Source organism: Varroa destructor, unplaced genomic scaffold (assembly GCF_002443255.2).
Source record: "Varroa destructor unplaced genomic scaffold, Vdes_3.0 BEIS01000007.1, whole genome shotgun sequence".
Lineage (NCBI taxonomy): Eukaryota > Metazoa > Arthropoda > Arachnida > Mesostigmata > Varroidae > Varroa > Varroa destructor.
The window spans coordinates 16,176,915-16,202,717 of NW_019211460.1; the positions used below are offsets into that span (position 1 = coordinate 16,176,915).

Here is a 25,803-nt window from a genome sequence, read left to right on the forward strand (position 1 = left end):
ACTTCGTCTCTTTTTCGGCTTCATAGTAGCACAAGGCCTAACTCTAGACGAGTCTATCATTCTCTTTCCATTTCTTTTATTTTTCTTCTTTTTCTACTTGGCGGTGACCAGATGCACGCGCGTGCTTCATCGACAGACGGCAGGTGTGCGGGCGCTAAAAACTCACTAGCCACAAGAGTCGTAGCAGTGAAGCGCAGCGGCGTCGTGCCGGAACGACAAGCTGCTTCTGACGCTTAATACCAGCGCACGCGTCGCGGTCGACCATCGATGATGTTGTTACTGTCATCGAAGTATTGGGATCTTCGTAAAAAAGCAACAGCAGTAGGATAGTACAAACGTCAGTTCGGTTCGTACATCGTTTCTAGCATACGAGAGAAGAGTGAGAGACTAGGTTACGTTTCACATTTCGACAGTAGTGCTAGAGGACGCCCGCAGTCCTGTCTGAAACTGCCCTTGCTCGATCTATTGATAACTGGAGACTTGAGCCCTAACCCAAGTTCCGTTTATGCTATGCGCAGGCGTCTAAGCGCTAGGTAGACGAACAGCAGGATAAAAACGGGGCCTGATTGGCGAGCAGCAGTAGGTCTTTCGATGTCGCCCCTCCGGACGGCCAGAGCTTTCTCCTATCGACCATCTGCCACTGGCCCACGAGCCATAACAATACGCGTACGTTCGAAGGGCACGGAGCCTCTTAAAGGAAGTTTCATGTGGCAAATAAAGAAGCGATGACCCTTTTTTGACTCGTCATTCGTCATAGTTAAAAATTTTTGTTTATAACTGTGTACATTATTCGCGATTTGATTTTGTGTAGTAAGCTCGTATTCGCATTTTTATGACGAAATATAACTATACATCAATACATCATAATATATATTATGATGTACTGATGTAGCCATGCTTGATCGCATATATATATATACATACGCGATCAAGCAGGCCGCACAGGAATCTCAAACTACAAAAAAATGCCAACTTTAAAGAAAAACAAATGCGAGGACATTTTTGACTTGAAATTACAAGGTATATCGAATGAAAGGCCGGTACCAAAATGTTTTTCTACGATTATTATTTCTAAAAAATCTCAAAAATCGACCGCTGAGGTACCTAAAAATGTCGGTACAATGGCAAATAGAATGTTATATTTCTGCGCTTACCTCGTACAGGACACGCATATTTCCTGGCCTGCCGCCGTTCCTACGGATGGCCTAGTTTTAGAATGAACTTGCTCATTATGTGGAAACCTGTTGCGTACCCTAACAGCTATATTACAAATGTATTACAGTAAGCTACTGTTGGAGAGCGGATTCTTCTCTTTCTATTTATTCGCTCGCGACGGTCGTTGAACGCAGGCAGGTATCGTTTGCAGTCTTACGTGCCTTATTCGTTAATTTCCCTTCGCTTGTGGATAAGACGAACCTGTTTGTCACCACCAATAAAAACAACTATTCATTAAAAAACAGTAGTTCCGTTGTATTAACAACTGCGGGTTAAACACCTAACTAAACACCTAAACCTAAACATAAATAGATCGAACAGGAACAGGTCGTAGTTTGTAGTTAAAGTACCACAGAGCATCTTAGTATCTGACAAACGAAACTTTCCACTCGAGATTTTCAATATTGGATGATCCTACAATTTAGACATAAGTTGAATTTTCTTAGTAGGTAGATAACCAAACCCCTCAGAGTGTGCGGTCACTTTCTTATGCTAGTTGATGTCTTCGTTTACGGCTGAAAAGAACGTCGTCACAGTGATCGATCCCGCTGAACAGCAAATCGAACGATATTCGAATCACCCATTGAAAAGGCATGATTTACAATTTCAATTATAGCGAAAAATTTTGACGGACGGTTTGTATATTTCATCTAGCTCCTATTCAGGCACATCCTCAAGATTACCGTGAACTTGACATAGCCGACACATGGCTTCCTACAATGCCTGTCTATTTTTCTCGGGTGTCGTGACCTGGGTCGTTAACGCGAGTCTCTTTGAGCGCATTGCGACTATAGCCATAACTAACAAGCATGCCGCTGTACTAGTTTAAATCTCATCATTGGAGAAAACTACTAGTAGGAAATAATAATCAGACAAAGAAGGATTTACTATTAAGCTTGATAATAACGATAATTAACAAGACCTATTCTTGCTTCTAGTAACGGCGTGTCCTTGATGTTACATCTAAAAACAGATGGTTCTAAGTACTTCCGAAGACATAGATAAAGCTAATAGTGGTAAAGAAAAACTGTGAAATAAAAAATACAAGAAGAAAAAGTATCTGTCTATTAAAGAAATTGCATACCCTAAGTTTTCATCGAGCAAAGTACTATTACAATGAATCTATATGGAGTCTATTGCTATATATTAGTTAACGCTCGAACGAGAAGTAAAAATAATAATAATAATAATATAGAGTTAAACAAACGTTTGCACCAAAAACCAACTCAGCATTTCAGCGGGTGCATATTGAAAACACTCAGGCTCTAGCATCATTCAAAGTATGTTCTTAAACATGAAATTGGTTCAGCGTACTACTGAATCGGAAACACAATTTTTAGAAATTCTAAGAATACAGCATAGTTTTTGTAAAGCTAGAAAGAGACTGTCAACGATATATAACATATGAATAAGTCAGAAGATCGATAGACACGAACCGATATTTGTTGTAGCTCTTATCCATCATTCTTAGATAAAACTCTAAGAGGAAACGTTTTGGATAGAACCGACTTCAGGTAGGGCAACGACTATAACGGTCTTGCGGTGTATTTCCGTGTGAAGAAACCTACAGCAACTCCAGACCCTAAATTAGAAAGCTTTAGAGAGATACCTCTAGTCTACGAAGGCTCTATGTCGTTTGGAATACTCTGCGTCAGGCTATATCGTTGTTTTAAGCTTTTGCTCAAGTCTGATGGGGCTGCCATGAGGGAAGTTCATTGGATTTTTATTAATGGAACCCGTGGATCATGAGCATTCAATAGCCACCGCGTATTTCCAGTTTTCATTCGTCAAAAGTTGTAAGAGGGTGGTCTGAAACTCAAGTATGGGTCGCCGTTACAACGAATCATAAAACCGTTTAAAATGTCTGAAAGCCAAAAGCCGTATTCCATGTGTCCTTCACCAGCTGGATTGGATTTTGTATCTGCTTTCAGATCAAAAAACTTCTATTTTCTCCAACAGTCTAATGAGACTGTGATTGGGCGCCTGTGCCCCTAACAGAATCAACTGCAAGTGCCTGCGCTATTATAGAATGCAGAGTTTTAGAGAGTATTATTGACAGTTTGTTTCTGGGGTTGTTGTTCTATGAAGTAGGTTGAATTAGACGTTTGACCATGTAGAACCGTACGACTTGAGCCATGGCAAACAAAAAATTAAAGAGCGTACAAAAAACAATTGATTGCTTTATCCGCTCCTCTAACCACGTTTGCAATTATTTGCAACGTGGCAAATATATTTTAAATCTGGTTGTCGTTAAGAGTAATCTGTTCATCATTGGAGAAATAATTGGCTGTGATAGCAGGCAGAATCAGGCCTCGCTTTGTAGATGTATTTATGATTATTTTGGCTAGCACTATTAGCTCTTTATCCTATATGAACGTGTCCTATCTCAAGAGTCACTTGTTTTTAGCTATTGTATCAAGCATTTGCCTTTATTAGGAGCCTAACCGGAGTGGGTCCGCTGTACTTATCTACAAACCGATGGAATAAAAGGGGACTTATGCGAGCAGTTATTAATCTTAATAATAATAATAATACCTATTACCCCTGTGATAATGTTGATATGTTAGATAATTGAAAGCAATGCTGGAAGAACTCATTTGTGTTACTTTCATTACGAGGTACGCTCTGTATTTTAAACTGTAATCAAGCTACACACTTCTTATATACTTAATAACTGTTAGTTCCGTTAGAACAGATCACATAACGGGACCTACTTTGGACAGTGTCGAAAGCTATATATTTTCAGTTGTCAAGTAGCGACCAACACCATTTGTTTTTATCAAGCTTATACCAGACAGATAAGTTCTGGAACGACAGAATGAGTATTTTTATCATGGCGAGAAGAGATCTTCATCGCGCTTCTGGTCTTCGATCGCAAGCCATAATACGAACATCACTGAACGTAATTAGTCTGATTTTCGAAACCCTTCGTAAAATCACCTCGTGCAATAGATCCACGCCCAGTAAAACCTAGACCAGTTTTATGCTGATACCAAATCGATTGCATTGCCACATTTAGACAGAGACTCTTTTGATCGCCTGATCAAGTAGGTCGTTCGCAGGGCGAACTGCGACGGGAAACCCCCAGCACCCCCCTTGCACGCCTGATCGACACATGTGCGCGGCATTGCTAGAGACAATGCCACAGTGCGGGATACAGATGAAAGCCAGGCGAAAGGACAAAATAAAATTCATTCTCTGTTCATGAGGCAACAAACATCAAAGAGTCGTTCGAAAATATCCATGATTGTCGTGGTCATCGCTACAAAACAGAGGGAAAATTTTTCATATCTAGCGTAGCTTGAGTGACGCTTTAACGGGTTTACACCTGCCAAAATCGCTCGACGCGCACTTGCTGCTGGAAGCTATTTACGGATAAACGAAGAAATATTTTAAACACGACTAAAGATGAGTAGTCGCAAGGAATGATAGTTAAACTGATTATACGCGATCATCAGGAAGGGCATTTTCACGGCATGCAGAAAAGAAAAATTGAAACATATCTTTCCCTTTCGATACAGTCAAGAAACAGCTCATACGAAAGAACCAAATTTATTCACTTTATATACTACCTGAAGTAGCTCACGTTCTCACACGTCTCGTGATTGCTCTTCACCTAACAAACGAATACAACACTAAAGAAGATTTCAAATTAATTGAGAGTAACCGAGCCAATTTCAAAATTTCTATACTGCCATTGATCCAGCGGTCACGCGCTAATCGTAACTCAGACGGCGCAGTTTCTAAATTACACACACCCCTTCAAGTTCAACGCTTGTTAGGTACGATCCTGCCAACAATATGTTATGTTTCTCTCTACATCTCTACACCTTCTGCCCATCAGATGATGTCGTTCTTTAGAAAAAATTTTTTACACAATAACCGAATCAAATTGACCTGCAGTCATCTGTGTTCCATGAATACACGTGACGATCGCCGGAAGCGGCTGTAATAAGCGTATATTCATTGAGACACAGCCCCGGGGGCGGGTAACGGGCCGCAGCACCGTGAGCGTTCTACTCTAAGCGCTAACTGATTGACCCGTTGTGGGCTATCGCTTTTGGGCCTAGTTGTGTTCCTTAGGCCGGTTGCGTTTCTTAAACACTTCTCGGTTTGCTATAACCTCTGATAGCAGACGCCTCCTTTCCTAAGAACCGGTGATGCTCGACGCCGATCACAGCGACCCTGGCGGACGGCGCCGCAAATCCAGACTCTAGGCAGGCTACGCTTTTCAGTTATTAACTAGTACTGATTCTGTTGTGATGGTCACGTCGAACAAAAAGACAGATTAAGCCAATGTTGTGATATCGCCGCTCATCTGTTTACAAAGTTTTAGTGGCAATAAGTTAAAAGAAAAACCCAACGCACAGTTATCTAGTTTTTGACATAACAGTTTATTGTGAAGAAGTTAAGATAGAATACAGTGTTGCTAACTAAGATTTAAAACAATCCAGTTTCAGTGACAGCCAGGGACGATGTTTGTTCGTTCGATAGATTGGATTGCACTCATATGATTTAATGCTCATGACACGTTATCCGTGCCGGTACCGTGTGTGACTGTGTTTATCCAGACAGTGACAATTATTCGTTGCTAGCTAGAAGGACGTATAGGACACAGTAGGAACAACACAATGTTGAAGTGGTGTCAGAACAAAAAAAGTGAAAATTTGCTTCTTGATGATACTTTTCTCGACCTAATGGTAGGTTACGTTGCTGTTATTGAACGTCTTTCGTTGTTATGTTAGTGTGCCTAATCAATATATTAGGCAAGATAGTAAACTTGAATTTTCCATAATTTTTTGCGGTTACTCTAACTATGAGGGTGACCATGATCGTGCAATGGAAATGATGCTTAATTTCGAATTTCTCCTTCAGTTGTAAGTAAAGTAAACTTCAAGGATTCATGAAGTTTAAATGGATAACAACTCGCCTAGATAAGCAAACAAGCTTTTAGGGCCGTATAATAGCTTTAGAGATTAATGTCCTTAACTGCATTTACCCACTGATATGACTGTCTACAGGTAATGTAAAATTTTCGCCACAACTCAATATTTGATGCTTGTGACAAAAACTGCCTTTTTTCATCCTTTCTAAAATTATCATTATTATTATTATTATTATTATAGATTTTTTTTTCACCTTATTTATTCGATCAACGTGCTTGAGCAGGATGTTTTTAAATACAAAAAGCCTGAGTGTAACACGCAGAAGCTTTGAGGGGAACGGTTTGCATCTCAGCTGTCAACAATTCGATATTCGCCTTCGTAGGAAGTTATTCCTTCACGAGGCCCATGTTCAAGTTCAAAATTTACTTCGTGAAACTTTAAATAGTGGAGTATTTTCACGTTGCATAGGGCGAGCTTTCTCCACTATTGTTCTTTCTAGATGAAGCTCGTAACGGGTTAAAAATCTCGATTTTTTATGACTCATCTACAACCCGCCAGCTAAAACCGCCAGCGGTGATATCCGAGTGGTCAACAGTCTCAAATTCTAATGACAAGTACAAGTATCATAGATCGAAACCAGACAGGAAAAGTGCCGTAGAGTGTTGCATTTGAAATATGAAATTATGTGTTTCTCGCGTTTCATATTGAACGAGCCACCAATATTATCGGTGTTATATCAAACGTACATAAAAGTATCGCTATGATATGTCTGAAAATCGTATATACGATAAACAGAGTACAATCTGGTTACCTTAGACACATTACCCTATTCGGGTCAAGGAAGACAAATGTGCATGAGGCCGTGTGGCGTCAAGACTAATATTAATATAAGCCATAAGATCTATCAAACCAATGTCATATCAGAATGGCCGCTCGATTTCTGTCATTATGCCGGCAGATTTTAGCAGCGTTCGAACTTACTAGAGAGCCGTAGTTTAGAATCAATGGGGCAAATTTTGCAATGAACCTTTCGAACGTTGCAGATTTACCTCTGTGTAGTACTACGCGCTCTCTAGATGTTTTGTTACAGTCTGGTCTTAGCTTTTCTGCTAAGTTACTCTATGCAAAGCAGTAAGGTTTTACGCTTTTGTGAAAGTAATATATATTAACGATGGAATCTATACCCGTCCTAATTTCAGGGACCGGCTCGAGCTTCGAGCGTGGAGCCATCTCAGGTCGCGCGCTTAGATTCATATAGCTTCTCCATGCACAACCTCCAGGGTACGTAAACTATCGCGCTTGATGCTGTCCTCAGCCATGTATACTAAAACGCTTTTCTGTGCCTTTAGATAATAGACAATGATACATGATTGTTATCCAGTACGAAATGCCCTTGACTAAATAATACTTCTAGATACTATTATGGTCTACTGCAATATCTGCTTGTCTACATCCATCACGTTTCTTCTGATTAGTTCTGATATTAATAACACCAAAAGAAATGCCCCTAATATTGGCGCCAGCATTTTCCATTGATTCTTTTGCCCCTCGATATACACGAAATAGCAGACCTCTCAACGAACCGCCGAACGGCCACTCGCTCCTTTTCCGCTAAGTAACTAGTCCACTCCATAATTGTCCACCTCCATGGACCAGAACTATCACCGCGTGCGTTTTTTTTCGAGTATATATTAGGAAAAGAAAAGCGACAATATCAAAGCGACTTGCGCGACCATTTCGTCAAACTCGGATCTCTTGCATTCAGTCCGGGCGCATCTATGTTGTTTACTGTATTTGTGCCGGTGGACCCGCGCAGAGCTCGACGCACCTTTTGCGCTTTAGGAACGAACGCTTTTGGTTGTGGCTGTGTGCCTTAACACGATCACTCGTTGAATAACAATGCCAAGTGTTGCGTGTAGCAGCATTACTAGGAGCGAGTGGGTTGATGATACAGGTCCTGCTGGGTAGTGTTCCGCAGCGATTATCCCAGTTGGCATACGGACAAAGCTCCTTCTATGGACGGGAGAGGGGTAGTTCTAAATCGGTACTTGGCAGCAGTAGAACCGCGCAGTCTGAAGGTCCGCACTAGTCCCCTTTTCGCCAACGGACGGGGCACGGCTTTTTAGAGAGGAATGAAACTACACGCAAGCGGTGATCTTGAACAGTCCAACGGAACGACCCTCTCTACTAGGCGGGAGTTTGCGGGACCTGCCACTACCATTCCTCTACTAAGCCTTGGCCACTATAACCTAAGCTATCGCACGTAAGGCCAATCTAGTCTAGCAAATCTAGCCTAGCTTTCTCGTCAGACCGCTAGGTGGTAGCTTTCTCTCATTTTAAATTAGCTAACTTTTACTCTAAAATCTGGTTGATAAGTCCGGCCTTACTAGGCATCCAGTCCAGCTGTTTTCGGTTCCGCATAGTGGGTCGAGTCTGCCATCCTTTTTTCGCTCTTCAGAGTCTTCTACTTGCCACTATCGCCTACGACGATGACGACGACGACGACGACGACGACGACGATGATGACGATACGCTACCAGAAGGGTCGCAAGAATAGCGAAGGCGTCCAAAGGTCATCGTAGTTCGAACGCTCTCCGATCTTGCAAGCAATACCTCTATTTCTATCGAGACTACCATTGCGGTCGCTGCAACCAAAGCCATGAACTTATACCTGCAAAACACTCATGCGAGCAGAAGTCTCTTCGTTCAAGGTTGAGACTCAGCCGCAGCCATTTGCAGCAATAGCAGCAGCAGCTCTCTTTCGTAGCGACTCATTCTTTTTCTCTCACTGTCTTGGTCCGCCTATCGCTCGCCTCTAGTTCTGGCGGAGAACTGAAGGTTAACGCTGATGGCTGTCGGCAGACTTTGGACTTCCCACCGAATTTTAGCGTCAGAACGAAATGGATGTTTGTATGTTCGGGTTGCGGAACAGCCATCCGGTAATTCATTTATTATGGCCAAAAGGGCCTCATCAGTTGGACCTCTCATTGTCGAGACCGCGAAGTGCCGATGCCTCGCTTACGGTGACATTCGAATTCGATGTTTGCAGTTGGATAATGGATGAGGACTAGGTGATGCGCACATGTAATAGTAATCGCCGACTGAATTGAGTGAGACTAAGTGTATTAATATAGCGTAACAGTACATGTGCGGCCATTTTTTTTGTTGTCAAACTGTAATCAAGCACAGCTGATTAATCCTACGGATATGGCGCTTAAAACGTACCACGTATAAGATTCCTAACCCACCAATGCTCGTTACGAACACTAGGTGCTTTTTTCGTAAGCTGTAGTGGTTGTACTAATGGTGTCTGTTTGTTTGCACCTTTCGCATCGCATCTGATGGTGGTATAAGTAATAGCGTTTCACGTAGACAGCCTTTCTGTACAGGCACGACCACGTCTGTAGATGTTACTGAAGAGTGAGAGAAGGAATTAAAGGCTACATTGTTTTATGATGAATCATTTAATTGCTGGTATAATAACTGTTCCTATTAAACACTCGAGGACTGTGTTAGGATCCTTCTAGAATGTCCGGTTTTTATACAGCTGATTATTGCTATGAGTATTCAATGTTGCCATGACGATTCATGCGTACATCCGGTGATTGGTGATCTTTTTTAAATTGGTAACCGGTTAGCAGTATACTTCACTTCGACCTCCTTCATCAACCTGGTTTGCCTATCATTTAGCCTGGCAACTGGTCAGCGATTACCTTTTTAGACTCCGCTCCTGTCTACAGGTTTCCTTCAAAGAGTACTAGATGTACTTTTCTCGTTTCGTCTTGTGTTTCTTTCTCCTGGCAACCATTTCGTATTTTGCACGATCGTCTTTCTACTCCATAGTTATATCTGTACCAGGTGCCATCGGCGTCTTGTTTAATGTGTATCTCGTTGCCTTTCGAACGAAAGTGTTTTGATCAAAGGCTGAATAACTAATTACAATCGAGAAGCATGGAGCGCCAGCTAGATCCAGCGGGCTTTGGAGCCAACTTTCCTCTACAGGACGCTGTTTTCTTCCGTGAAACCTTGCCTAGTCGTATGCCAACTCAAGGTCTGCTACGTTTTGCAGAGAAGTGGACGCCGGTTTGCTGTTTCGCGTAGCACTACCGCAACCACTACTATAGGATCCATACAGACCGCGCAAGCCCATTTACAGGAACTCACTCTTGAATGGATTCGGACAATTTGGGTACGGCGTTGACACATTTACGTGTGATACCTTCTGGTCGTCTTGTTTTCGCTCTCTTACTTGAGTAGTATTCTTCACGTCATAGGTGGTGGTGGCTGTTTTATTGGAAACCACTTGTTCGGGTTGCAATGTGTTCGATCAAATTTCGCGTTGGAGCTTACGTACCTGCTATACACAAGCTGTTGTAGAGACGAGGCGTTGTTAGGAGCGCAGGGGTGAGCGTTCGCGAGGCAGCAGATAGAGACAGGATAACAAGGAGACAAGCTTAGAAGAACCATGGTCATTAAAGTAGCCAGGGGTGCACTAATCAGACTTTAGCTCAATACAATAATTCGTTCTGTTCTATCGTTTTCTGCTATGGGCCTAACAACAGCGCAAATAGCAATCTTTCATCACTTAGTGTCTATGCTAGGCCTAGAAGTAACTGCGTTGTAGGTTGAGTCAATAATGTTTGCCAACAATTATCAGCACGTCTCATGCTGCTGCTATCAAGTAGATACTCGTATTTGGCAGTGAAAACTCACAATTAAAAAGTAGCAAATAGATCCTGTATTATTTAAATATGTATATTTTTTTCACTCTCTCGGCTCCTTGTCTGAGATAATAAGTAAGTCGTCGTCGTCGTCTATCCACTGGATGACTGTTTGTGAAAGAAGGATAAGGGAAAAAAACTGATGATGTTGCTTTTTCTCTTGGAAATGGATGTCACGCTATTCGTTCCGGTAATGATATTTAGCTGGTGTAATACTTATAGGAGCTATGGAGGTTATAATGACTATGACGATGGCAATGTTGTAAATTTTTCGACAATGGTGGTAGCAATGCTAGTTATGAAAAAAGGAAGTATTATTCTAACTATCTATAGGAAGCTGAGTATGGGTAGAGAACGACCAGAAGGTGATTGATAGCAGAAAAGAAAAAAAAAATGCGAATATAGCGGTGCCGCCGTACCTAGCTAACTGTTCTTCGCAGGACGATTCCAATCATAGGGAGCAGTCTTGACCGCGGTCGGTCTGAAACTTGTTACATGACAGAGTCTAATAGCGGTTGATAAATTGTCATATTTTGCAGATGAATTTATGTATTTGTGCTCGTCAGTGACAGTCATCTAACGACAATAACTAATCAGCGGTTTTATTGTTTGTATTGTTGGTATTACCGAACTCGGGACCTGGTGATCAATTGGACCATGTTGTCCATAATGGATAACGCTTGTTATATCACTGACCATACGGACGAATTTCGTAATATGTATAGAGAGCCAAGACAACGAGCTTGATGCGATACTAGGAGAGTTGTGCGCGCTTGGTTCGCAATTCGAGCGTGAATTACATGGGCTTCGGGCTGCCACCGAGGATTGTCAGGCACCAATCAGCGTCACGGGCTGGGGAATGATCGCAGCTGAGAAGGGTGGTGGACACGTTGGTGCTGCAACTCCCGTACCAATGGGTCACCCCACTTGCGTCGGAAGTAATAAGGAGGCTACCCGAACGATAGTTCCCGCGACCCCGATAACTGCTAGCCAGAACGTTCGATCTGCACCCGAGTCAGTCAACACCATCGGTGACTAACATTTTTTTGAATTATCACGTGTCCGTCCCAGACAAATACTGATGATCGTTTGATCGCGGCAAATGATTTATTATTTGTAATAGATGGTAGACAGAATGGTGCAGTATATTTATTAATATTATGTGTTACATAACTGTATACGAAATTATAAAGTGAAGTCATAATCATCAAGTTCTAGCCGCTCTTACTGTGCCTACTGTTTGACATTTCACCTATTTCAATATCGTCTGTCGTACGTTGGGTTATCATAGCTGGAGCGCGCGGCGATGGACGCACAGATAGTCCAGACAATGATTCAGCGTTCTCCGATTCGATCTCGATGCTTTCTGGCGAGTCGTCTGCGTCTTCGGGCGCGCGAACTTCATCGTCACAGGAAAGTGCCAAACGTATGGGTGGCCAGCCAATAGGCACTCTAACGGTCAACGATGATCTGGCCACCGCAGCATGTCTCCATGATGTCCAAAGGAGCCAGGTAAAAATGCCAAGTTGAATAAGAACTAAAAAAAAATTTTTTTAATGTTTTTGCTGTTCTTATTCGTACGGTAGTTAGATTAGCGAGTTAAGGCACTCGCTTACGAATCTTTGACAATGGTGATAGCGCTATCTTCGCGATGTGACCAAACACATTATATAATGTAATTAATACACTTAGAAAAACTTTAGAAAATAAAATTATTATCAGTTTGCCTAGTTATTTATCCATGATACGTTTGTTTCTCCTTCTGCTAGTCACAATATAGACTAAAAGCAATAAATCGATTTCGAACCTTTTGAATTCTTACAAAGATTTACGCTGTTTTACGCCGAAGCACATATTACGGCCGTATACTCGCTGCCTCACTCACGAATTTTATTTTGAAACGCTGCTTATTTTTGCAATACGATGAAAACGAAATAGAAATTAATAGTCGTATAGTAAACAGCTATTTGTAGTTCACGCGAGTGTGTCCCTGTGCGTTTGTTAATTTTTTTTCGCTATTTTATCTTATCAGCACAAAATTCATATTTCCAACATAACACCCTCAAATCATTATCGCCGTCTAATCTTGTTTTCTTTTTAATTTTTTTTTGTTTCATCACAAATTACCTTTTTCTATGAGTGTTTTAATCTGAACGCGATTTATTTATATCTTTGTTCAATGTGCGCATGTATACTATTGGCCCACAGGCGGAACAAGCAGCGCAGCTTAAGGCAGAAAAAATTAAGATGGCTTTGCAGAAACTCAAGGAGGCCAGTATTCGAAAGGTACAATTTACACAGTATGGCTTTTTAGGACACGTCAGAAGATCATGTCTTATGCTATTAGTAGAACTGTAAATTTGCATACACTAATCTTTTAATCCTACTCATATAAATACGGTGTGTTTCGTGTTTCTAGTAGTTTTGATTGCTAGCTGTCTTCTTCGAATTAATGAGTAGCGTTTTTCGGAAAAAAAATTAGGGAAAAACTGTTGAATTGTTAATTAGTAGCACTCACAGACGTTACATATTTTTGGGGTGCACAAGTATACTTTTATCAATTTTTCCGTTCACGTAACTGATAATTGTGCAAGTAGTGTTTAAGAAAGATTAAGGTAGCGTATATAACGGGACAATGTGTTTATGTTTCACTTAGCTTTTCATCAAGGTATTCTGTTCGGATGGCTCCGCGAAGAGTCTCCTGGTCGACGAAACGATGTCAGTGGCATACCTAACTAAGCTGTTGGCCGAAAAAAGTCACGTATCGATGGACCCAAAATGGGCTTTAGTTGAGACAATACCCGAATTGTATATGGGTGTGTATTTGATTACTGTATCTAATATAGCAGCTAGTTTTTATCGCTTTTCTATTCAGTCAGCCATTCTAGTCGTGGTATAATACAGTGATGCTTCAAAACCAAAACCTTTATCGTATAAACTTCTTTTATGCTCATAACCGTGCGTATCTATTTCAGAGCGTATTTACGAAGAACATGAGAATCTGGTCGAGAATCTTCTACTATGGACGCGTGACTCAAGTAATCGTATTCTGTTCGAAGAGCGACCCCTGAAGTACGATATGTTTGCCCAGCCTGAGAAGTACCTGGCCGACTCGGGCACCCAGACACAGTTAGACATTGACGAAGACCAGCGGACTGGGCTAATTGAGGAATTCTTCCTGTCCCCTGGAACGTCCGGCGTCTCTGTGCCGGAGGTTGAAGGCCAGCTGTACCTCAAAGCCGAGGGTAAGAAGCATTGGAAAAAACATTTCTTTGTCCTACGAGCTTCGGGTCTCTACTACTGCCCCAAGGGCAAGTCAAAACTGCCGAAGGATCTCGTTTGTTTGACAACTTTTGAAATGAATTGTGTTTACTACGGTGTTGGATGGAAAAAGAAATATAAGGCGCCAAGTGAATTTTGCTTCGCTATGAAGCACCCGCAAATACAGAGCAAGTCGTGCAAAAATATCAAATATCTATGCGCCGACGACTTACCAACATTGAACAAATGGGTGACTGGCATAAGGATTGCAAAATACGGCCGCCAAATCAAGGACAACTACGACGCTATACAACGAGACATTGTCGAGGCCGACCTTGAGAAACTTGCATATCATCGCTCATTTTCTGTATCGTCAATGGCAAAACAGTTGGCTGTCAGTCCCGACAGTTCAAACTCATCCGAAGGCAGTCCAATAGATCAGAATGGCCAAGTGCAACACCATCCGGCCAACCATAGGCTTCGCCATAGTACCTCCACTGGCTCCGACTCAACGTTGCTGGCCGAAGCCGTATCCGAGACCACGCCCGCCGTCCACCAAACTGGCAACGGCAGGCCTAACAGTGAGGTCGTGGCTCAGCTTCCAGCAAATACAACTCCACAAGCGTCGTCGAACGGCGCGACTACGTTACGACGACGGGATTCGATCGCTTCCTCAAGCGGAGGATCTTCGAGCATCGGTAGCATGTCTTCAGATCGGTCTTCTGTGGCGTCTGATCCTGCGGTAGCGTTCGATCTTGACTTTCCCGGTGGCACGATTAAGCGGAAGCCTAACTTGACGCAGCCGCGACTTCCCCTCACAAACACTACTAGAAGCCTCGTTAAGGACACTAGCAGTGCGAGCGGCGTTAGTGGAGTTGGTTCATCGCTTGACGATAGTGCCTCAATTGTGTCCGGTTCATCGTTTGGGTCCGGAGGAAGTTTGGGTCGCACTGCTGGATTGAGATTCTCCTTGAGAAGGTCCCACACCGACGAGCAAATGACCGCCACCTTAGCGCGGCTCAAACAACGCCAGCAGCTTAGTGTATCGTCCCCGACAGCGCCTGTACCTCCTGCTGGTTGTACGATCGCTGTCGTTAAAGGAGGACCCCTTACTCCTACCAAGGCCGTCCAATTATTGCCTATGCCGCCTGTAGATGCGTCGAGTCTCGAAGACATCTCAGAGGCAAGCCAAGCAACGCCCAAGGCGTCCCCGCAGCATGCTCCCGTCGCTCCACTAACAGCTAAGAATCTTGAAAAACTGGCCCAAGATCTTGCTGCACAATGTCGTACTGATTTCAAGGTTGTTTCCATCCCCGAGAAGCCACCTTCAGTCATTTATGCCGAGTCCACCTCTTTGAAAGAGCAGTCAACATCGGCAGCCAATGTGCAATCACTAGGTAGTGATACCGCCTCATCTCACTACCAAGGTAAAAATAAACGCTTTGACACCTATAATTATACTCTATCTATTCTGCTCAAATATATCGTATATTTTCCTTTATTACTTTTTTTTATTATATTATTTAAAAGTAAAGGCCACGTTTTATGTGCCCAGAGTGTCAAAACTCAATTCAATACTCATAAAAAAATTTTATTTTTAACCAACTCCTAAGCATTCATTTTGTTCTGTTGTGATTGTCCGTAATCTTTTTCCAAATAGCGAGCTCCAATCTGAGTAGTGTTTCGTCCCAACTAGGAATGAGCAGCACTTCGATCGACTCGCTGCCTCCTCCGCCGCCGATACCCCTTGCTGAGCAGGGCTCGTGGCCATCGGTGTCATCGCTAAGCTCGTTACCCCCGCCACCGTCGAACCTCACGACACCCACCAACAGTCCGCCACTGTCCAATCAAGCAACGCCCACCGCAGGTACAGATACGATGCTCATTTCTGAGTCACAAATTTCTCTGACGCACGTAACCATTTACCGGCAAAGCGCTTAGAGTTTATTACCATTAGAGCTACTACCGTTACCTCTATTGAGATCAATAGTCATGTCACAGTTTTTCAAGCGGCTTCCAGGTAGAATACAGAAAATGATTGTTTAATAGTCTCTTTTTTAACACATGTTAGTATATTAACACATGTATATTACAATCGGATGTTTAATTCTTTTAGGTTCTCCGATGTACAATAGTGGCAGCAATCAGGCGACTCCAACGAATGAGCGCGCACCGCTCTGGTTAACAAGGTCACCTCCAGCTACCCAGAATGGTTCCCCTTCGGGATCGCCATGCCGGTCCAAACCTACCCCACCACGGCGCAGCGAAACAACTCGACTCTCATCTCCTAGCAGTAAACCACCAATCCAGATCCACTTGGGTCAGAAAGAGGTGCGTTTGTGTGATTGACTTTTCCTTTATTTCAAAGCAATATTTTTAATACAATTATAACTAAGTAATTCACCGGTTCTGTGCGATTTGATTTACTTTAATTTCGCTACAAGTGTTTATGTACCTAGAATTCATATCAACCGAAATAAACTAACCAGAAGAGCATTATTTGCTGCCATGTTATGTTCAAAAGGAGTTACATCCCTCACCCATGACAAGTCCCCCAGACGCATTCCTCCGTGACCTCCACCGCGTCATGGACAAGAAGTGGAAGGTTGCTCAAACTCTAAACACGATGCAAGATCATACGCCGCATCAAATTCTTGGCTTCCGGGACCCGCGTCTGCTTAGCGAAGACGAGCGCAAGGCCCCTCTTCGGGGTATTCTCCTTCAGGAGTCAACTTCATCATCACCGTCAGGACCTCGGGTACCTAAACAGGTTCGCCTTGACTTGCCGGGCCTTGTTTGTAGCTCGCCGAAGGCCAAGCCGGCGCCACCTAAGCGAAGCGACTCAACTCAATTGTCGTGTACACTCCAGTCCCCGGCCAGCCCTATGGGGCAGCAGCGTCTTGGCATCTACTAAGATCCATATTCTATCCGGCACGTCCGGGTAAAAAATCGTAAAGCATCTCATCTCGTTTGGCCTATCTGCCATCGTCGAAAGCTAGCCGACTGAGGAATCAGGCATAGCTTTTCCGACGAGGCAGTAACGGCCCTTATCAGAGCGAAATAGGAACACGAATCTGTCTTTGGTTTTTACGTGTACAGGTAGATGCATGTCTACACGAAACATCATTGTGTCCCTGTAGGCCCCTCTGTTTCAGCAGCTTTGTCAACTCCATCTGTTGTTGCGTAGCCGCACATGTAGTGCGTAGATTAAGACACAAAGGTGTTGTACATCATAATTATACAAAACGTTCCCTAAGCAACAATTTTACATACGGAGCTGCAGCGTCAACCATTGTCTGTTGTGTAATATGGCACATTGCTCCTAGTCAAGTGATGCGCACGGTGCATTGCGGTGTTCGACAAAATAACACACTCAACAATCGCAACAAAACTATACGAGGCATTGCCATCAACCAGACAGAAAGGAAGGGCAGTGTGAGAATGAGTAATACTTAGTAAGGCAACGGCAAATCTGTTCGTGTAGCGAAATATTTCAACATTTGAAGAAATGGCGAAAAATGTTAACACTGCACTAAGATGAAAGATATATTATTAATTTGTGATTATTGTCGCGCAATCCAATCACCGCACAGGGGGACGGACAAATGTGGGGGAGCGAAAAGGTACCTCAGTTAATTAGGTTGTATTTTTTCTAAGAACAGGATATTCGCTAGCCCCTGTACCGAACAAGAGAATAATCATTCGTATATAATCGTCTTTGGTGGGTAGCGATCCGCTAAATTCGAATTAGTCCAGAAAAAGAATTTAACAACAGGGGCTGAGTGGTATTTATCTTGTCACAGTACATTATGATGAATATGATATAACGTTAGAACAATTTGCTACTTTCCATTCTCCGAACTTGTGTACCTTGGTACTGGAAGATAAACGACCGTTGGCTGGAATGATATAGGCAAGAGGTTCCCGGTCATGACAAGCACTGTGGTACGATGGTACACAGCGATGACAGGTACTGTGGTACGATATTACACGCCGATGACACCTTCTGTGGTACGATGGTACACCTGCGTGTTCTAGCATAGTCATAACGCTTTTTTCTATTACACGTAATTCATAGCGTAACAATGCAGTTGTTTTTTCTAACCAATTTTTGTAAAAAATCCCCACAGAGGAATATAGTTGCATAGATAAAGAAAAACTGCACGCTTACTGGCTGCCATCTGCTACTGCCAACTAAGACAACTATTCGTTGGGTGAAGGTATTACGCGATGTGGGCGATACATTCGCATATATAATCAGACAAAAAGCGACAAGCAGACCATGTACGAGGTAACGTATTATCGTGCGAAGATAATCGCAAACGTTATTCTCTTTGGTAGTGTGAAAAATAGTTTTATCATGGCAAGGGACAGTATAGTTAATATATTTATTACTATACACAAGGATTTGCCAAACAGATGATGATAATATTGAAACCGGTGTGCCGAGGCTGGGTGAAATGCTGCTTCTTCGTCAGTGAGGTTCTGGTATCGACGGCAAGCTTTACTGTAACATACGCATAGCATAGAATAGAATAGGTTATCATAACGAGAGATACACATCGACTGTCGTTTAGCGAGAGCACGTGTCACGCTCACTGACGAGCGTAGGATAATGAAACGACGCTGATATGAAGATCAAGATTTGAAGAGATAGGTATAGGCCACAACTAATTTATTGTACTTGATTACAACATCGTCTCGGGTGAGTTTACCGACGCCAAAACAACGAACTGGACTCTTCGACAGATTTTTCGCTGTGCGATAGAATCTATCTTTAATCTATTTAATTGATGCTAGCAGCCTTTCACTGAGACTTTTGGTATATGCAAGGTGGTTTTCAGTATTTCCATCCGCACCCGAAAAGGAACGATTGTCACGTGACAAACCGTGAACTCAATACTGACAGAGACTGTACATGAGAAACATGGCCGTCAGATGAATACCTTTAAATAGCAACACGTTGACACTTATACAGTCACAAACAAAGTGCACAATACATATATAGGTCATTCACAGGAAGCTAACCTGGGTTGCTCACGACAACGAGACCTTAATCCTAAGACTGGACAACAATAGCGCAACTTAGATTGTCCCTAAGATGTTGTGGAAAAGAACAACGCCAACGATGACTGATCAGTACGGAACGACGTAATTCCATATTAATATAAATAACACTATCAACTATTAATACATTATTATTGATCCTAGTATTAAATATTATCTAATATTAAGAAAAATAACAACGGTAATTATAATTAAATCTATTATTGTTTACATGTCCCACGTATACAATTAATCACGAAGAGACAAAAAGCTATATATATATATATATATATGAAAGAAGACAGTGACAATATTGAAAGAGCGAAACTACTCCTAAACAACGCTCATGTGAACCTCACGGCAGTCTGAAGTTCATTTGGACACGTTTGAAAGTCGAAGCCCTGCAATACAAATCATCATCTAATCAATCGGGAGCAGAAAATTCAAGACACAGCGAAATCGACGAGGAGATAGCTACGTAATATATCATTGTGTTAGGTGTAGTGAACGGCAAACGACGCAGAAAGTATAATCCTGATATGAATATGATATCACTATTAATTATTATAATTACTATTCATATTACTATACTGTGTATTGAAGCAAATAACTTCAGAGGAGGAAGAAATTTGAGGAGAGAAGGCAAAGAGGAAAAGAGCGGATATCAAAAGGCGCCCTCGCACCCCCATTACCTGCCAATCCCGACACTCACCCTTCATCAACATTAATATGACCTGCTACGTTTAGCTTAGATATTGGAATTCCGCTATTGTTATACGACGACGGGGAATTACGTAAGAATGAACTCGTATGGACGAATCAAAGGCGTAGCTTTGGCTTGTGCGAACACATGCACACATAAACAAAATCCATATATAAATTATTCACATAAACATATGGTATAACGAGGTATATTGCAAAGTAGGTGAGGAGAAGCCGAATACGGGGCGGTCTCTCTACGTGTATGTATGTGTGTGAGTGGCTGTCGATACATGCGGTGCTCTGTTAGAAAAGAAATAAATGGTGGCAATTAAAAGCGAAAGCGAATCGATAGACAAGACTAGAGTAGAAGAACGAATGTTTGACCGAACGAGAAATGGAAGGTGACATAGGAACATGAGAAAGATATGGAGAAGTATGGAATGGTGATGATGGTTACAGGCTAGCAGACGAAAAGCGATTTTAAAGACGAACGAAGCGATGCCTAGATGTTTCCGGCGCTCTGAACCGAACAAAAAAACGGCACTGAGACGCAAAGGAAACAGGAGATATTTGCCGTATAGTCGTGTAGTGCAGGAGAACGGTACGCGTAAGGAGCCGAATTGGCGCCGGCTAATAAATGTAAATAAATGCGATGGTATCAGTAAAGTTCATTCGAATGGCTGTTATTATTTAGCTTATACGTAGGGAATTGAATGCATAATGAAGTATCCATATTTGAACATGAGATTTTTCTCGGATAAATCACTTCCCTCGCTTGTCACTACTTTCATCATTCGTTGCACGGTTCTTTATGAAATGTTGTGTTCTGTAGGACGATAAGAACAGAAACTGTTCACGGAAGGTGATAGATGAACTTGTGCAATTAACATATGCCCTCTTAACGTCTCCGAGCTTCATCACGATCGTTTAGTAAATAAATTTGTTATTAAACATTATATTATAGTCTGGTTAAAGGCATTGACAAGGTGGTTCATATTTATAGCTTCATATAGCAATCTGCTATCGAAAGTATTAGGGATAATTTAATGCCTTTTTAGGTAAAGTATAAGACCATTTTTTTTAATGTTTGCTGTAATCAGTAAAAAACCGAACAAGTTCGCAAACGATATGGACATATTGTCTCGTGGAGATCCGGCTCTAATCGTCACGGAAGTAATGACTGTAAAGGTCCAAAAAAGGTACAAAAAGACCTGAGATCCAACACAGAAGCGCAGTCCTTAAGTAAGGAACAAGTTTAATTAGATTAAAACAGAAGATGAGCAAACGAAAGCGAGCATTTTGTCGCTACCTTAACGCAATGAGAAGCAGAAAATCCTGCTAGCATATGGCTTTGTAGAGTTGTCGTTTTATATACACCATACGCAATTCAATCACTTGTTGTTTGTCAGGCTGATGCCAACAATAAAAATAAAGAGAAATAGACATACACATAATTTTTTTTTTATTCAATTTTATTGCAATACGTTAATATATGAGTTACACTGTATACGGTTAGCGGTGTCTCTTATAAACAAGTAAAGTCTTTTTTCACTTGATAATGTGTCGAGCAGTCTCACACACATCATCCAGAAACATTCACGGGCAAAAGCATTGATTGAACGTTGATTACTAGTTAAATCGACGACGAACGATAACAGATTTATCTTAACCATTATATATCAATGCGATATAATTAAAATAACTGTAGTGAAACGTTAGGCATATGTCTGACCCAGAGAAAAAGATTCCTCTGTCTGTCGAAGATAAATCGTCGTCGAAAGGGTTTACGCGTGTTTTGCTGTCATCTTAGTAGAAAGTCGGTGAGAATTCAGGGGCTTAGTTAAAAAAAATGAAAATTGTTTGACGCATCCAAAAAGGAAGTAAAATGAGTATATTTACTTTTATCAAAATTGAATTAATAGATAGTACTACTATATTATTAAAAGACAAAATTTATTCGTGTATGGATAAGAAATGCATATAAATTATGTATAACAACCCTACTTATTTTTCGCACCATTCGTAAGTATACCATTGATAATTTAGACAATGCATTTGTAGCTTCTAGCTCGTCAAAAGTGAGGCAAAAACAATATAAAACAACGGTACCGAAACCTTATCCGATTCCTGAATTTTTGGTAGTCATCTTGCGCTTTTTTTTTAAACTATTCCCGTTTTTATTGTTAGAAGCTCACTAGCCTTACTTCGATTGCTATATATCAAAATGAAATCTCGATTTGCAAATCAATGGATAATGCCACGAGTAATGTCATGAGAAAGTCCAGAACATATCAAAGAACTGATTGATATCATTTGAGTTACAATACAAGGAGAATTGAGAGTGATGCACACGAATACTCTCGCCTAATTAAAAACAAAAACTGCGAACGAGATATCTAAACAGTGAAAAACAGTAGCAGCCAAAGTGAACTATCTATTGTTTGCGAAATCAGAGCGCTCAACAACACGGGCGTCGGTGGTATAGTGGTTAGCATAGCTGCCTTCCAAGCAGTTGACCCGGGTTCGATTCCCGGCCGACGCAGCGAAGCTTTTAAGTTTTTTAATCGATTTTCCAATGAAAAGTTGGTAATTTATTTTTTCAGTGCTACCCAGCGGTAGCTTCCAGGCACAGCACGATGGCAAGCGTCATCGAAGAATAATAAAAACAGAAAACAAATCTGGAGTAAACTCAACAAGTATAGTTAGAAACTGATCTGAATGAATGAACTCAATATAGATTTGAAGTTATAAAATGTAAAATAAGTCACTTAAAAATAGTGAAAGCTCAGGTTCCACCGAGATTTGAACTCGGATTGCTGGATTCAGAGTCCAGAGTGCTAACCATTACACCATGGAACCTCTGTTGTTCTAGTACGAAACTATGCTGCAACTGGTAACGTTTAAGATGGCGTCTCCCTCACTAAAATCTACGATTTCGTTGGTCCTTACTAAATTAAATTTACTTTACAAAATTAAAGCTCAACGTAATCTAGTTCCACGTGTCGCTGCTTCTTTATAAATACATGGGAGACCATCGTCGTATCCAAATCCTTCTATTTAAAACAGAACTTTGCGAATGAAACATAAATAAATATAAATTGGGCTGCATTTTATGATGTAGACATAGGCTGGGAAAAAGAAATTATCAGGAAGAAATTCTGATGTTCTCTGATTGCCATTTTAAGCTAAACTAGTAAAACTTATTAAATCGGAATGTCACGTTCATTCCGGTGCACCAAGTTATCTTGCTTAGCCGTTTACCACCCATCGGTTTCCGTGGTGTAGTGGTTATCACGTGCGCCTCACACGCGCAAGGTCCCTGGTTCGATCCCGGGCGGAAACATGATATTTTATTTATTTGCACCAACACTACCACGTTACGTTGCTCAACGTGTGGTTTGCAAAGCATTTGCTTTATTCATAGTAAAGTCCTATTCCGAACAGAACGATGCTGTGTGCCTAATTTCTGTTAGTCCGAGCATATTTGTAAGAAGGATTGCAGGTTGGTGAACACCCTTGTACTAACATTTTGTAAATATTACGAGCTACATCAATATTATGTTGATGACGGTGATTACTATTACTATTATTATTATTCTTTATTCCGATCGCCTTACGTATTCATTCATAATTTATTTTTTTCGGATTTTCTTAAAACGTCTTGCTAGTGACGCAGGCGCACGTATCAAATCCACATAGAACGTTTTTCACTTACAATTAATGTAAGTAAATTTAAATAAAACTTTAATAAAGTTGGAATGACGAAACTGGTAAGAGCATAACGTGATTACGAGTAACAAACTCTAAGTTTTTAGTATTATTGCTAATTATGATTATTCTTTCGAAAAACAGTTATTTTTCCACATGGTAATCGTACCGAAATCTCACGACCGGGCGGAATTGCTACTATTCAAGTTCAAATCAATATTTGTTTTATACCTCATAAAGGGTGCCAAAGGGTCGTTGCACTTGGTCTTCCTAAAACCTAGAACCAATTGATACTGTTTAACCCTTTCTCGCAAAAAAAGCATGCATTGCGTTTTTATGGAAAGCAACCAGCTAGACTCAAGACGTAATTTCGCAACGAGCAGAACTTCACCGTTTCGATTAAAAAAACTTTCCGAAATCCGGAAAACACGGGGATCTTATTCGACTGGGAAGCCCTGTACAAACATTCATAAGAAGAGTTTCACGAAACGTTCATGCAAGGTTTGGACCCACCGCTCTTATACAAAACATTTTGATTCTGAGTGAGGCTCCGCTTCACTCCCTCACTACTACTCGCTACTCAATCCCCAGAGGCTTTTCTGCATTTGAAAAAGTACAGAGACAAAACATTAATTTTCTTGTTAATTAAATTTCGTCGTTATCCGTTGCGATGCTACGGCTGACGAAATATTCATTATTTTTAAGTTTAAAGAACGAATGTACTACTTGTAGCGAAGAGCTAGATGATGAAATGTTTATATAGTATGTATGACATTGCTGCGCGTAGCTAAAAGGTCTTATCGCTTATTTCCTACGATATGCTTTGACGGTAGCTCTTCGTACGCCTAGATAGTGTTGCGAAGCATCACTTCAAAGCATCAAATTATTAGAAAAAGCGTCTCTTCCTTTGACTGACAATATACATTTACTTACTAAAAAACAATGACACGAATATGGTTTATTAATGAAGCAATATTTGTCCGCAAGACACAACTTATGTTGTCTTCGGGAGGCAGATATAGTAATCGAGGAGTTATTAAATAAATTAATCTGAATATTTAAATAGCTTGTTCATCGTTTTGTTGGGTATATCTTTTAGTTAGGTCATCTACTTAGCATTGGCTTGACAAACAGTGCTTGCAAGAAACCCGGGTCATCTCTATAGCATTAACAATAAGAACAATTATGGGAAATTAGAACAAGTTCACGTTAAAATTAAGTTATTTCGTCAGCTAGTAGAGGGTTACTGCAGTCGAATGGAGTGCTCTTCAAAGTAATGTAGCCAAATTAAGCACAACAACACAAGCAATTTAAAGTCCGAAAACTTAAGTAAGTTATCGTTGACTCTGAATCATAAAACCAAATAACCATAAGTTAGCTGAAGTTGATAATTTACAAAAAAATGCTAATATCAATCCAAATTAGAGACAGCATACAAGAAACTACGCAGAACCCCTGCAGTGTTCCGCGAGCACTTAGCATTAAACTTTATTTAACGAGTTTCTCAGATTCTGAAGCGGACGACATATATATGGACATATATGGACGACATATGAACTGGCCGAGAGCCAGTTCAATGGTCGACGATCAAGAACACATACAATAAAAAACTTGTCAAATTAATGGTGGAGACCTACGGCTTGATAAAATAAAGGTCGTTAAGCTATATCAACGGTTAAATGTTGTTGGGATTGGCCTTAGCAAGCCTTTTGGTCATCGTTCCCTTTCGGTATTGTCTGCATAGCAAGATACTTCTGCCGTGGTCGTGGTTGAAAACATCGTGGTAACCAAGGTTATCATGTTGTCAATGACCCATAGCATAGCCTCTTGACCGAACATTTTTTCAAAAATGCTGTCTTAGCAGAATAAAGACAATTTAAAGGTGATGTAATCCATTGTATAATATATTCCTTCTCGAACTAAAAGCAACAGGCACTGCGGTGAAAACGTTGTTTATTTGACCACGATATAGCATTCTTTTTAATGTAAAATTTTTGTTTATATATTTTCAACTTAATATTAACTGCAACAAAAGTGAATGCACTAAGATGACATTCGAAAGAAGTTCAATTAATAAAGCTCTATAAAATATTCTTACGTTTATTCATTTTTCTTAGAGGAACAAGCCTTTGAAATAGATCATAGTTTCTACTAGCGTACCGGTAAATCGGCAAATAAATAAAAACACATTAAGCAAATACGGTCTAGCATATTATTCGTTTTATTTAAGTCATTTTTCGTTTTCATTAATCTATATATATATA

General features: G+C 41.0%; 1 protein-coding gene and 3 non-coding genes across 10 annotated transcripts in view; 3 read left to right on the forward strand and 1 right to left on the reverse strand.

The window, feature by feature from the left end:
• pico (ras-associated and pleckstrin homology domains-containing protein pico) overlaps positions 1-20,502 on the forward strand; it is a 212,191-nt gene extending 191,689 nt beyond the window's left edge. For 2 of the 7 annotated variants that reach the window (XM_022813811.2, XM_022813809.1), the window contains 9 exons: positions 7,301-7,382; positions 11,548-11,853; positions 12,114-12,334; positions 13,031-13,108; positions 13,479-13,638; positions 13,798-15,510; positions 15,744-15,950; positions 16,200-16,414; positions 16,608-20,502. In XM_022813811.2, the coding sequence (XP_022669546.1) occupies positions 7,367-7,382; positions 11,548-11,853; positions 12,114-12,334; positions 13,031-13,108; positions 13,479-13,638; positions 13,798-15,510; positions 15,744-15,950; positions 16,200-16,414; positions 16,608-16,997 (3,306 nt within the window). In that variant the 5' untranslated portion in view covers positions 7,301-7,366 and the 3' untranslated portion in view covers positions 16,998-20,502. The other 5 variants (XM_022813810.2, XM_086976043.1, XM_086976041.1 and 2 more) reach the window with 5 other exon arrangements.
• Positions 20,503-22,301: 1,799 nt separating this feature from the next.
• Positions 22,302-22,373, forward strand: TRNAG-UCC (transfer RNA glycine (anticodon UCC)). Its single transcript has one exon. It is a non-coding gene; the product is annotated as a tRNA-Gly (tRNA).
• A 245-nt stretch (positions 22,374-22,618) lies between these two features.
• TRNAQ-CUG (transfer RNA glutamine (anticodon CUG)) lies at positions 22,619-22,690 on the reverse strand. The gene has a single exon. It is a non-coding gene; the product is annotated as a tRNA-Gln (tRNA).
• A 411-nt stretch (positions 22,691-23,101) lies between these two features.
• On the forward strand, positions 23,102-23,174 carry TRNAV-CAC (transfer RNA valine (anticodon CAC)). The gene has a single exon. It is a non-coding gene; the product is annotated as a tRNA-Val (tRNA).
• The last annotated feature ends 2,629 nt before the right edge of the window (positions 23,175-25,803 follow it).